The 13,565-nt window shown below is 29.5% G+C and overlaps 2 protein-coding genes across 5 annotated transcripts in view; one reads left to right on the top strand and one right to left on the bottom strand.

Moving 5' to 3' along the window:
• The first annotated feature begins 3,433 nt into the window (after positions 1–3,433).
• LOC106692362 (uncharacterized) overlaps positions 3,434–13,565 on the top strand; it is a 14,108-nt gene continuing 3,976 nt past the window's right edge. Inside the window, exons 1-4 of one of the 3 annotated variants that reach the window (XM_014438269.1) lie at positions 3,434–3,492; positions 11,133–11,198; positions 11,317–11,463; positions 13,089–13,265. In XM_014438269.1, the coding sequence (XP_014293755.1) occupies positions 3,470–3,492; positions 11,133–11,198; positions 11,317–11,463; positions 13,089–13,265 (413 nt within the window). In that variant the 5' untranslated portion in view covers positions 3,434–3,469. Of the gene's footprint in view, positions 3,493–9,682; positions 9,903–10,753; positions 10,888–11,132; positions 11,199–11,316; positions 11,464–13,088; positions 13,266–13,565 lie in introns of those variants that run through there. The other 2 variants (XM_014438271.3, XM_014438270.2) reach the window with 2 other exon arrangements.
• LOC106692361 (lipase 3) lies at positions 8,241–10,432 on the bottom strand. 2 transcript variants are annotated; one of them, XM_014438267.3, is made up of 3 exons: positions 10,204–10,432; positions 9,997–10,122; positions 8,241–9,504 (listed from the first exon to the last, which is right to left on the bottom strand). In XM_014438267.3, the coding sequence occupies exons 1-3, from the start codon at positions 10,231–10,233 to the stop codon at positions 8,326–8,328; spliced, it is 1,335 nt and encodes a 444-aa protein (XP_014293753.1). In that variant the 5' UTR covers positions 10,234–10,432; the 3' UTR covers positions 8,241–8,325. The 2 variants fall into 2 exon arrangements, with proteins under 2 accessions (XP_014293753.1, XP_014293754.1); XM_014438268.3 differs by lacking the exon at positions 9,997–10,122 and having other exon boundaries at positions 8,242–9,504; positions 10,204–10,431.

Genomic DNA, 13,565 nt, shown 5'->3' with positions numbered 1-13,565 from the left:
GTTACGGGACACTTTTTCTAACATGGCATCCCGCAAAATGATTATAAGACGTTGTCACGTCAAAAATGGATAAAAATATTAGTTAAAACTTATATAATAACAGAAAACTAATTAATATTTTACCTACACTCTCACAAATTCAGAGATTACTATGCAAAAGTTGGTTTTTGTAGCCTGGAGTCAAAATTGATGAATTTGCGAAGTATAGGTAGGAAGAATAAAAAATTTTTTACTATGAAGAACTTAATAATACATAATATTGTTAAAAAGTCGCAATTTTTTTATTTCCTCTAGAATGGTTGCTAGTCATCAATTTCGACTACTAGCTGACTCGGTTATATGTAGGCTGTATGTAGGTTTAATTAAAACAATTTCTTATTATTTAAGACAATTTGATTATCTATGGCATTGTCATGTACAGACTATATGAAATATGAATATTTTTTAAATCATAACCACCTCTATGCTTCAATATTAGTACTATATTTAATCTAAATCAAATTGTGGTAAAATATTTTTTAGGAGTGAAACAATGTTGTCCGTTTTTAGCACCTCAAATCAATAAATATGAATTTTTGAAAAAATCGGAAAATAAAATGTTTTAGTTCGAAATCTTCGCCCTTTGATTTCTTTTAAAAAATTAAAATAACTTCAACAGTACTCGACCAATCTTCTAAACTCCACCAAACGGGGCAAACAGGATCTAATTAAACAAATCAGAATATTAGAAGGAAATATATGTAAATTTGGTAATAGAGAAAGGGTGAGTTGAACACTTGTACCAGGAGCATTGAGCGGACAATTGGCCACCTGCACTACTTTACTAGCCTGCTAAAAGCTTTTGTCCGGTTCTTGGAAAATATTGCTTTGTAAGTAATTTGCCTGTAGGGAAATATGGGCAGTCATAAAAACATCATTTCTGACAAGTTTGGGTCTCAGGTAGCCATTCTCAGTCAAAAATCACTTATATTCCAATTATTTCTCAACTTCTGCTAAATAAAAGAAAATTTACTTGATGCGTATATATGTATACAGTTGTAAATAACAATAAATAAATTATTAAAAAGAATGAAATAATACTGTCATTTTCGGAGGACTCAATGAATTTTAATTATAGAATCAACAAAAGACCAAAAATAAAATTAGGTCTGATTTAACTAACACTGTATTAAACATGTTTTGATTTCTTTAAAGAAAATTATATATAAAACTATATATTTATACAACTAGTAGTCGAAATCGATGGCTACCAAACATACTTCATGGAATAAAAAATGGGGACTGTTTAGCAATATTATGTATTATTAAGTTCTTCTTAGTACAAAAGCCCGGTGGAAAAAGAATCAGTTATTTCACCCAAAATTTTTATTACTTTAATGAAATATAATTTTTAGAGTCTGCCAAATATAGATAGAAGGAATAATAAATGATGGCTATTAAAAAAAAAATAATTTTTCATACCGAGCTCTATATCTTTAAAACTACCAACAACCCTAGAAAACCTAATTGACACTCATTTATAGTAGAGTAAATTAATATTTGACACATGAAAAACTATATCTCAGGAACTATAGAACGTACAGATGTTTGCCAGCACTCAAATTAAAATTAGTTAACTCTACTATAAAGTAGTTTATTACGTATATCTTCGATGAAGTGGTAGATTTCATGATATTCGACAAAATGTTGATTTCTGGTTGTTCAGACAAACATTTTGATTTATGAAAACATATATCTGAGGAACCATAAGACGTACAGATTTCTCCCAGCGCTTATTATTATTATTTTCGTAGGAGCATTCGTTTACTTGGTATTTGCTAAAATAAATTGATTTATAGTTGTTCGAACAACATTTTATATGCAAATATCATAAAAACTACTACCCCTACGGAGATATACGTTATAAACTACTTTATAGTACATTGTACTAGCTTTAATTTGAGTGGTGACAAACATCTGTACTTTTCATAGTTCTTGTGATATAGTTTTTCATATGTCAAATATTTTGTTCGAACAACTATCAATCACAATCTTGTTAATTTATTTTGGTAAATAGCATGAAAGGTACTAGTGCTACCAAGATAAAAATTAGAAACTATTTTAGAGTAAATTTAGCTAGCTTTAATTGGAGTGCTGGCAAACTCATCAATTTTCACTAGTAATTGTACGTAGTTTTGATTTAAGTAATCGAAAATTGGGGTGAAATAAATTAATTTTTTCCTACCTCTTATACTAAATAGTATGAATGGTAAATCTACTGGTAAAGTTTACTGAATTGTTCCCTTCGGGCAAGCAAATCTAAGTCAGTTCAAATAGTTTAATAAGTACAACGGTTTCCAAAATTTATCATGATACCCTTTTTGGGATAAATAATTTCGCGGCACTCTTGAGTATGTAGAAAAATAAATAAAACAGTTCAAAATAAATGCTGGAATGCACTAGAATGTGCAGTGTATTTCAGCATTTATTTTGTAGATAGTACAAGAGCCGGATAGAAAAAAAGATTATTTCACCCCAATTTTTTATCACTTTAATGAAAACTATGTATAATGATTACTAGTCTAAATTGATGAGTCTGCCAAGTGTAGGTAGGGGGAATATAAAATTTCGGCTGTTTTAAAACGTTAAAAAAAATATTTTTTCATTCGGAGTTCTATATCTTTCAAAATACCACCAACACTAGAAAATCTAAGATATCATAGCTTTTCAAAAAAGCAACAATTTATATAAAAAAAGCAATGAAAAATCAGTAGTAAATTTAGTTTGATAAATCTATATCTCAAAAACCATTTGATGTACCACTCAAATTGAAGCTAGTCTAATGTGATATAACGAAGTTTATAACGTTTATCTTCGTAGGAAAAGTAGTTTTAATAATATTTGACGAAATATAAATTTATAGTTGTTCGAATATTTTTGATTTTCGAAAAAATATAACTCAGTAAATATAAGACGTCGACATATGTACGAATGCCAAATTACCTTAAGAGTGGTTGAGTATGTATGAAAATAAGAAAAACTGAGCAGAGTAAATGCACTAATCATGAACTGTGTTAATTTTAAATGTTTTTTTTCTTATTTTATTTTTTTGTAATATTTTGAGATAGTTGCATTCGCTCGAAGCTCATTTGACATACACTTGGGTCACCCTAGGGAACAAAAATATTATAGAAGTGAGTTAATCATAATTATGAATTATTAGATAAAAACATTTTGGGACAACAAAAAGGATTTTCCTTTAGTTTTTGCTCCCTTCTTCATTCCCCCCCTCTTGTACCTTAGGACATCCCTACCTAAAATTTGGCATATACCTCCTGGCCAATTGCTCTGTAAGCATTTTTCCTATTGGTCCCTTCGAACCCCCCACCACTTTTTTTTTGGGCACCAGAATTTTAGGAACATTCCAATTTTCAGATCATTAGTTCAGTGAGTCCTGATCATCACTGTTCGGTTCAAAGCGGACTTCACAATGTACTACGGAATTCCTGAAGAGTAAGTGTTAATACATTTTCATAAATATATATAAGTTTTTTGCCATCTTGTTTCTTTCAATGAAATCTAGAGATATTATGTTTTACTTTTCTTTCAAATGTATAACATATGGCTATTTATTTGCTATAATATATATCTAATTGTAGTTCTTAATATAGATGTGCAAAATTAAAAAAAAAAAATGAAAATTAATAAAAAATACTAGTTATATAAAATAAAATAAATATTTTAAAGCAATTATTAAAAATTAATATTGGTTTTTGTAACAATTTTATATATTAATTATTTTTTTTAAGTTTCTATTTTATTTTTTCATTGACTGAAGTAAAACTCTAGTTAGTACATCATCAAGATCACATTCATGGACGAATGCACCATATCTAATAGGGTATTCATGATGTGTTAAATTTAAAATATTTGATCATGTTAAATGTTATATCTATAGTATTGTGAGCATCCCTATTTATAAAGTCATTTTAAATGTTAAATGCTTAGCGACGAGCTCCTAGCGGATTTTTTTATCAACTTGTTTTATAAACTTTTCTTCCAAAACTTCATGTTATTATTTAATTTTTTTTTTTAATTATTTATTTATTGTAATTTACAACTGTACAAAATAATACAATAGGTAAATATGTAGTATGTTTATTTAATTCTAAGTTTTGATTAAAGTAATTTATTACAGCATGCCTAAAGTAAGTGAAAATTATAAGTTTTGTGAAAGTTTGGTTACTGAGTGCCTGGTAGATCTGACTTGTGAGTAAGAGAATCAAGATGAGCTAATTGACAACTGTCATTACGTTACTATTGTTATTATTGTCATCCATTGCTTTATTAGTTTTAAAAACATCCAAAACAATACTTATACAATCACAACACAAACCACTTTCAAGTAAGTTAACACAACAATAAAAAAAAAGGTGACAAGCTCAGCTGGTCTGTTGCGTGACGTCATTTTCCATTTAGCAGACCAACTCAACCATGTTACATGTTATATCGTTTTAACATGCTAAAAGAAGGAAATATTTATCCATTTAACATGAATTTTTCCATTTAACATGTATCTAAAGATCATGAATACCCCTAATATATAAAAATCAATATTTGTTTGTTCATATTTTATGCACTGCCATACCGATTGTGGTAAGGCATTTTGCTAAATGGTCAGGATTTTTCTGGGAACGTTCTGGGCTATTTCGATTTCTCTGGTAACAAAAAGGATATCAAATGTTAATTAAACTAAATATTTTTGGTGCGCAGCTCAGAAGGCAAAAACAAAATTTTAAGAAAATGCTAATCATATCCGTTTTTAGTGTCGTCCACCATGTTTCAAGATAAGTAAAAATTAGAAAATTTTAAGCTTAATTTCTGTAGAGACTTTTTTTTCTAGCGTTGTCTGTTGTTCATATAATCATTCATAACTCCTTAAGTTTTTATCAAGTTCTTAAGTTAATACAGCTGTTAAAAATATTAATGTTTGTTTTTTTTTGTTGTTTTTTATTACCACTATTTAATGCCAATATAGGGGCGAAATATTGGTTTCGAGTTAAGAAAAACTTTTTAAAGGTTTTATTTTATACCTCCGGTTCTAATTTGTTTAATTAGATCTGGTTGGCGTTCTTTGGTGCAGTTTATAGACCCCTTAACCACTGCCATGTTTCGTATAGATTGGTTGAGTCGTGTTGAAATTTCAATTTGCTTACTACTATATTTTTGTTAAACATAATTATTTACTATCACCAACTAAATAGAGGTACAAAGTAAATATAGTCATTAATCGATTTGTAATTAACTAATTTTATATTAATTTATATTAAACTTTCAATCATAGTCAATTAATGAATGGAATATGGTCCGGATGCGGTAAAAAACCTCAAATAGTAGATAATTATACTATTTTATTGAGCCAACGTTTCGCCCCACGTTGCAGGGCTTCGTCAGGGCTGTCAATTAATCAATTAGTCAATTAATCTATCTACATTCCTAAATCTAGTAATTGCGAAGCATTGATAGGTCTGCCAGTGCTTTAATGGGGTTGCCATTTAAAAATGTCGGAAGATGTTGAGCCCGATTCACATTCTTGACATCATCTACCATCGCTCAAAACAATAGAACCCAGATCGACGAATTATTAACATTCACTAATTTTTCAATTTTAAGAAATATTCATTTCTATTAAAATAGTATCCTCCACATTAGAGCATTCTTAATGAAGACAGAGCTTGTTCCAAGAACCACTTCTGACAGTCCCCTGTACTGTACCAAGCATGCGCAGTACAAGTTTTGGTAGGCAACCTGTTGGAACAAAACTATAATCAATTACTTACCATACAAAACAAAATAGATCTAAACGTTCTTTTCATCATAATCACTAACAAAACGCACTTGCATCAGTTAAAACATAGATTTATTTTTATTTTTTGGTCTTTTTCGTATGCGCAAGTTTGGATGAGTTATTTGGGTTGGCTGATATAAGTTGTTTTGAATTTGTGATTATCCTTTCAATGCCAGCTTTAGGGTACAAATCAAAGGGTGATTTTTCTGAATCCACACGTCTGTGTTTAGTTAGTATTGTTTTAAAACTGCCAACAGACTTATTCGTGTTCTATATGTTTTAATTAATTATAAATTTTCCGTAATCTTCAGATTCAATAATTTGAATCTTAAACTTTTTCGTTGAATTCGTAAACTTTTAAGTTTGAATAATTTAAAATACTATAGATTCGGTATAAATATATTGTTTTAATCTTGTCATTTAACTTAAACAGTTGATTTTTTTATTTTACCCAGCACAAATATAAGTTAATAGTCATTATATGTTTATTTAACCAAATTAATAAGTATTTGATAAATAATCTAGAATGAAAGTTGGATTTATAGGTAATGTAGTATCATTTATATGAATTTTTCTTAATTTGCAGATATTTGTTTCCTTTTATTTAAACTATCTTTATTTTTTTCCTTTTTATATTGAAAATAGATCGAATTATAGCAGCCAACAAATGTTAGAAGAAAATACAAGCACGTGAATACCGAGGTTTGTTGCTTCCTTAGTTTACCAAACATTTTTGTACAAGAGCTCAAGAGGAGAAAAAAGGCAGTTATTTCATCTCAATTTTTTATTACTTTATAATTACTAGTCAAAATTTATGAGTCTGCCAATTTTGCGTAGGGGGAATAAAAAATGGCGGCTGTTTCAAAACGTTAAAAATAATTAATTTTTTATTCAGAGCTCTATATCTTTAAAACTGCCAACACTAGAAAATCTAAGAGAATATCATTTAAAGTTGAGTAAATTTGCTAAAATATAAGCCATAATAGAGCTATTTACGTTTAATAGTTCTCGAGATATGGGCAATTATGGTGTTTAAGGAAATATATATTATTAATTAAGTTAAAGTAAGTCTTCGGGTCGATCAATTAAAATTGAAACTGAAACGGAGAAGTAATAACATTTCTCAGCCTACTATACACTGAAATTCTTACTATTTTATCTGACCATTTTTAAAGACTTATTTGATAGTAAGTAAAATAAATAACTGAATAAAATCCAGCTGTTGTACTTCCATGAGACAGCTCTGACGAAGCCCTGCAAAGTGGGGCGAAACCTTGGTTAACAATAAATATTATTTTTTTACTATTTTGATACCTTTATTGACTGCTACCCACCCGGACTATATTCATACACGAAAGTTTATTGTTATTCATTTTTAAAATTATCATTTCCTTAAGTGTTGATTTCTTATTCTTCAAATTCACTCCTATACCAACATTATTGCAGTACTAGTTTATATAAATAATTAGAAGTTATTAAGTTTGCCAAGGGCGTACCCAGGATCAAAACTAGAGGGGGGGGGCAAGCCATAGTGAATCAGGTTGTGGCATTTCAGCACGGAAAAAGAGAATAAAACCTAAATTTTAAGAACATTATAAATAATTGTGGCAGGGCTTTATTACTTAATTCTTGTAGACAAATCACGAAATAAAGATAAAATAATCTTTCTGTTTATTAAAATCTGTACTACTACAATGAGGGGTCAGGGGTTCAGTGCTTTGTAAATAAGTAATGTTACTAGACCAACGGTTGTGCAAGTAGGTGATTTGTTCATAATCACGCTCGACTGCCAGATTTTTACCCAATTAAGGGTACCAATTTCATGAGGCTGGATGGACCCTAGAACCCACAGGGTTGACTTACCGAAACAGTGTAACAGAAAACCATTTTCTGTCGCAGCTGAATTCGAACCCGGGTCCTTGAATTGCGTTGTGCCTTACCACGGTGCCACCGCGCTCCCTTTCTGTTTATTAAGAATCGAAAAACATATTAGGCAAAATATCTTCAGTTTCAATATTTTTGTATGACATATTTGTTATTTTATAGTGGTCTTCGTGATTCAAGTCAGTCTGTATTTTGAATGATGAACCTCATTCGGACTGACCGTCTACACAACTATATTGACTCCCATCACTTGGAACCATCTGCTTTCGGAAACTTTTCTGACTATATTATAGTGAACATACGAACAGAACATCTACCAACTACCAGATCGGTACATTCTAACCCATTTCTACGTAAGATAAACCATACCTGCTCGTGATGTAGTTAAGAAACATATCTGTAGCTTACAATTCCAGTTGAGATGAAGTATCATAATAGAAAAATTATACAGTAATTTTGTATTTTAAAAATCATTTTACGATTAGTATGTAACCAGGAAGTACCCTATACAGTAAAACTCGTGTTAAGTTTTTCACTTTATTCTTCGTAACTTCATTAAAAAAAATATATATTTTTCTTCAGTACTTAATAACATATAAGAGACATTATAATGGTCAGAAAGTTTTCATGTAATTTAAAATATCGTTAAAAACATTTAGTTTAGAAATACTACCCCAAATAAAATCAAGATGATTAAAATGAGCCAATTCTATTTTTTTTCTAATTAATTTATCCTTATTACTATGTTCTAAAGCATCAGCCAGTTCTTCAACATCTTCCAAGGTTGATAACCAATCTGCTTTACTGTAAAAGAGTACGACGGGTATCCTTATGTTACTTAGCTCGTAGTTGGGCGGTTCCTTTTGTCCGTAAACGATCAAGTTTTTTTCAACGCCAAAATCGAAGTGTCGGAATGTTTTTTCAGTACGAACACACTGGGCGAAATGTGCGAGAACCTTCGTCGAAGTACCAGCAGCAATATGTGCTATAATGACTTCCTTTAGATTCTTCTTAACGCTATCGCTTGCATAACCTGATAAATTGCTCAAAATCAACGGAGCGTTGTTTATCAATGTACTGGTATTTCGGGATAAAAAACTGTCTACAAGGGATACTATTCCGCTTCTAGGCAAAAAGGAATGATATCCCGTCATCTCCAATACGTCATACAACCTGTCTGATACGTTGGCAAGATTTTGTAGTACATCGCTTCTCAAATGATTGAGGTAAACAATTGGAGCAAGAGCAAATAGTGCTCTGATTTTTTCGTTGTACTCGGGCTTCGTCGATAACAAGACAAAACACATGGTTGTCCCAAGTGAATGACCAACGTAATAGATTTGTTTTTTAGCCGTAACATTTAGAATAAGATCAATCATCGCCGGTAAGTCCATGGAACCCATCTCGTGCCAACTGAAGTTCCAGAAGTCTTTACCGTTTTTCCTCGGGCAGAAGCATTTGTGTTTTCTAGAATACAGATTGCCTCTTGCGTTACCTAACCAAACATCGTAACCATTATTGGATAGTATAAACGCTAAACTGTGTGAAGTTCCAGTCACAATCCAATCACCGGAAGAAGACCAGAGACCATGCTGCAACAAAACAGGAATCTTGTTTTCTTCTGGAGTGTTCGCTAAGATATCGGCTTCATTAGACCTTAGTATCCGATGTAGAGTTAAAATATAGCCATCTTCGGTTATAACCTCATGAGTTTCATATGGAAAACCTGAATTCTCCAAAGCTACAACGGTGTCGAACGAGGAGTATTTTCTCGAAGAGAGATTCTGGATACCCTGCAAGAGATATTTTATATTATAAATTGCAAACATGTTAAATGCTGTTGAAATCCATGCTAGTTCTGACTATGACATCTGTTTCATATTTGAGGATTAATCGTGTTTATAATTGTGATTGACAAATGATTTTTACAAATGTTATCTTTGTGATATTTTTTTTCTAAATTGAATACATAAATTTTATTAAATTATAAGTAATTAATAATATCAACATAAATACGCGATTCGTTAATTTAAGTTTAATTCTAATAGGCGATCTATTTGCATTTTGAAATTCTAATATATAATTTTAAAGAAATGATATAGTGACTGCTACAGCATATATTGTTTAATACAGTATATGTTTTTCGATCTATTGTGAAATAAGCCCGCCTTGGAGCCTTTTGAAAAGTCAGGTTTGTTTACTTTAAAATTGTTATCAACCTTTGTTATCACACGTTAACTAACTGATAGTTAACTTGAAGTTATAAGTTCAGTTAAAACTCTTACTTGATTTTCGATATTCTTAATATGGGTGCGCTCCGTTTGTATAATATGCAGCAACCTTGCGTTAATTTTATTATTAAATCGTGATGACAAAAATACTTCTGCCAAGTCGCCAATTTTTTGATAAATCTGAGAATGTCAAAGTATTGTGTACGTTACAAAAAATCAATAATTGATAATAATTATGTCAGTAAATGAAACAAAAAATACCTTTATAGTCTCTCGTATGCGGTTTATCATTGTGTTGACAAATAGTAACCAGTGTATAACGACTCGCTCTTATAACCTACTGATATGAATTCTGATAAGTCAGCTGAATTAGATTCTTCTTCAAGGTCTTTTGACCCGAAGAAAACGTTGTTTATAAATTTCGAAGTGAGCATTTTATCAACAAAAAAATGTAGCAAAATTAATATAGGTTATGTCATCTATTTTAAAAATACTTATTAATTTCTATATCACCTATTTGTGTTAAACAAATGTAAATATAATCTCACCGTATATATCTTAGGTAATAAAAGAAAATTTAGCTAAGAATATGGCAACTAATTTATTTTGTTAATAATGAGGGCAAAATATTGTAAAATTCCTAACATAACATATATGTTTCTATCACTAATTATTGTTATTTCTATTTTATTATTAAATTTTCAAATTAATTTAAATTTAATAAAAATAAATAAATAAAGTTTTGTAAATTTTTGAACTTTTTTCTTTTCTTTTTTTTTTTTTTTCGTTTCTTACAAGTCAGTCTATTTACACGGCTACACTGAGTAGGTTGCTTTGTTTTGTCTAGTCAGTAAAATTCTACAGTTTGTTTTTAATTCTTAGTGTTCTGGCTAATAATGTTATTAATGCCTGTTGTAAGATTCTTCTTTCGTGGTCCATTTAAAGGTAGGAAAATTAAGCCCCTGTCAAAAAATATTTCTTAATTTTATTGTTTGTCATTTTTCCAATTTATTACGCATTTACGTCCAATATTAACACAAGGTCATATTTATCTTTTAAAGTATTATATATGATTTTGATTTGGAATTTTATTTGTATAATTATACAATTCTATCTATTCATTACCTGATTCTATCTTCATATAATCGGAGTATATATATTTTCTAAACTTAATTTTGTGTCTGTTACAGTATAGTAATGTCAGAAGATTTAAATCTACCTGCTAGTCTTCAAAGACTGGAAATCACGCCTGAAAAGTATGCATTTATTTTGTGGTTATTTTCGTTTATTTTTTGTCTCTGTACATATCGACTATATTTTGTTTCTTTTATATTTTAATTTGTTTCGCTAATTTTTATATTTATTACATTCCAGGTCTGAACCCACAAAGTTCAAAGGGAGCAATCCTTTTTCTGTACCTAATCAAAGTGAGAATGAACCTGAACGTATCCTGGAAAATCTGTCATTAAAATCTGTTTGTTCGAAAGGAAACTGTGATTGCAACAAAAATGAAATTAAAGAGTGAGTAAATTTTATATTATTCATCATTTTTAATCTGCCAAGTAACAATACATTTTTAAAAGTTCTACCAGTATCTATTTGATGCTTTGATGTTGATATTTTTGCAAAGAATCATCATAATTTTCATCAGCTTACGAGAGTTGACTTGTAAATATAGTAATTTTTAATTTTCGGTTTCCTACTAAAATTTAAGTTCCAGAATTACTCTGCTTTGACAGCTTTTGAGTTTGCAAAATCATGTATCTGAGGTATTTTTTTAAAAAAAAATTATGTTAATTACTGTTAACTTTGAGGTTTTTTAGCATAATAAGCACTCAAATCAGAAAATATAATTGTGCTAAATATTAATAACTGATTTTCGACAGAAACATAATATTTTATTCTGATCTTACTATAATTCTTAGCTGATTAGTGCTTGAATTTCATATTTAAATTTGTTCGAACTCCTTTATAAATTTTAATATCTTTTGTTAAATATTTTTTACAAGTCATAAAGATAGTCTGTTAATAATAAAATTTAGATATTCAACAACTAATTCGTAATATAATGGATATAACATATAAATATTAAAATTATCATTTCTAGCTATTGTATTAACTTCTAATATATTAATGAATGTTATATCATGAGTTAGATTTAGAAAAGTTAATATTATAACCCTTAAAAATGGAATATTGTGTATTTTTTAGTACACCCACTTACCATTTGAAGTGACACTTGTTTACTGTTAAATTTTTAATACGTTGAAACTAGTTTATGAATAAAAAAAGTTTTGTTAGCTCATATAATTGAATCTTGAAATGAATATTATTATAACTTATTGTGACCGAATTTTTCTTATATAGTTCCTTAAGTGAAATTTTGATTTCTTGTCTCAGTAATATTTTTTGTTTTTACATAAGATTTTCACTATTGACATTTTAACCTTTAAAATTACAAAATGAATGCTTACTATTAGTGGAACTTCCTATTATTATATTTAAGTAAGCAATTTCATGGGGACCATTTATGTAATTCATTTGTTCTATAAACGTGATATTTTTTTTAATATGCCTGTTGACATCACGCAACTTTAATAAAGCTAAATTTGAATATATATTTATGGATTAAATGAACGATTGATATCAGTTACTATACTTCCGTAAATTAAAGATTCCTATACTCATTATATTAACGTATAAAGTTTTTGAGTGTAATTTTACTGGAGAACCTCCTGGTTGAATATTTTGGATCTATGACTCTCTGCGGGAAAACTGTTGGATTCCCTTATACTAGAAGCATCCTGAACCCTATATAGTTAGCACGAAATATAGGATGAAGTAATATTACCTCATACTAAGTCAAAAGACATTCATCTTTGTTAAGTTGAGCATCTATACCTCTATGTGGGTCGTAGTTTGTCTACCTTGGTATACTCTCTGTCCATCATCTGACCGTCTATAGTTGTTGATAGTGGACGTATGAAAGTTAAACAACTGATCTGATTTTTTGTTAAATGAATTTTAATATTTTGTCTTCAGGTTTTGGACAACAGTATTATTACTTTTAATATTGTTCTTTGCTGCAGTAATAAGATTTTGATTTTGTTTTGTTCAATTGTTTGATATGTATTTTTGCCTTTCAGTGACCCTAAAGGTTTGAGGGGAATCAAGAAATCTCCTCTCAGACTCAAACAAAGATTATTTCGCCGTCTGAAGCGAAATGACAGATTACTGAGAGCACCAATGCTCAAGCTTGAGTCTGGTGACCGACTGTCTGCGAGTGAAATTTCTGTGACACCCGAGTCGCCAGTAATCAGCAAGTAAGTTTAGTAGCATATAAGCCCGACTTTTAGTAAAAATTGTTTATCAATGCAACTCGAGGCAGCAACCATTTTGTTATTGATAATTTTGATCTTTTCAATGATTTATTGAAAATAGCACTAATTAAGAAATATTTTAGGCTAATTGCCTTCAATTATTTCTATCAAAGATAAATAGTAAGTAACTCTAATTTAAATATATATTGAACGACTGTTTATTATTTGAAATAATTAATGATAAATAAATATAAATTGACATAATCCATTAATCCAGAGTTACAAAATATTAGTGCTATATCA

This window comes from Halyomorpha halys, unplaced genomic scaffold (genome assembly GCF_000696795.3).
Source record: "Halyomorpha halys isolate HHAL.00 unplaced genomic scaffold, Hhal_1.1 Scaffold53.1, whole genome shotgun sequence".
NCBI lineage: Eukaryota > Metazoa > Arthropoda > Insecta > Hemiptera > Pentatomidae > Halyomorpha > Halyomorpha halys.
This window is presented reverse-complemented; position numbering and strand designations above follow the sequence as displayed.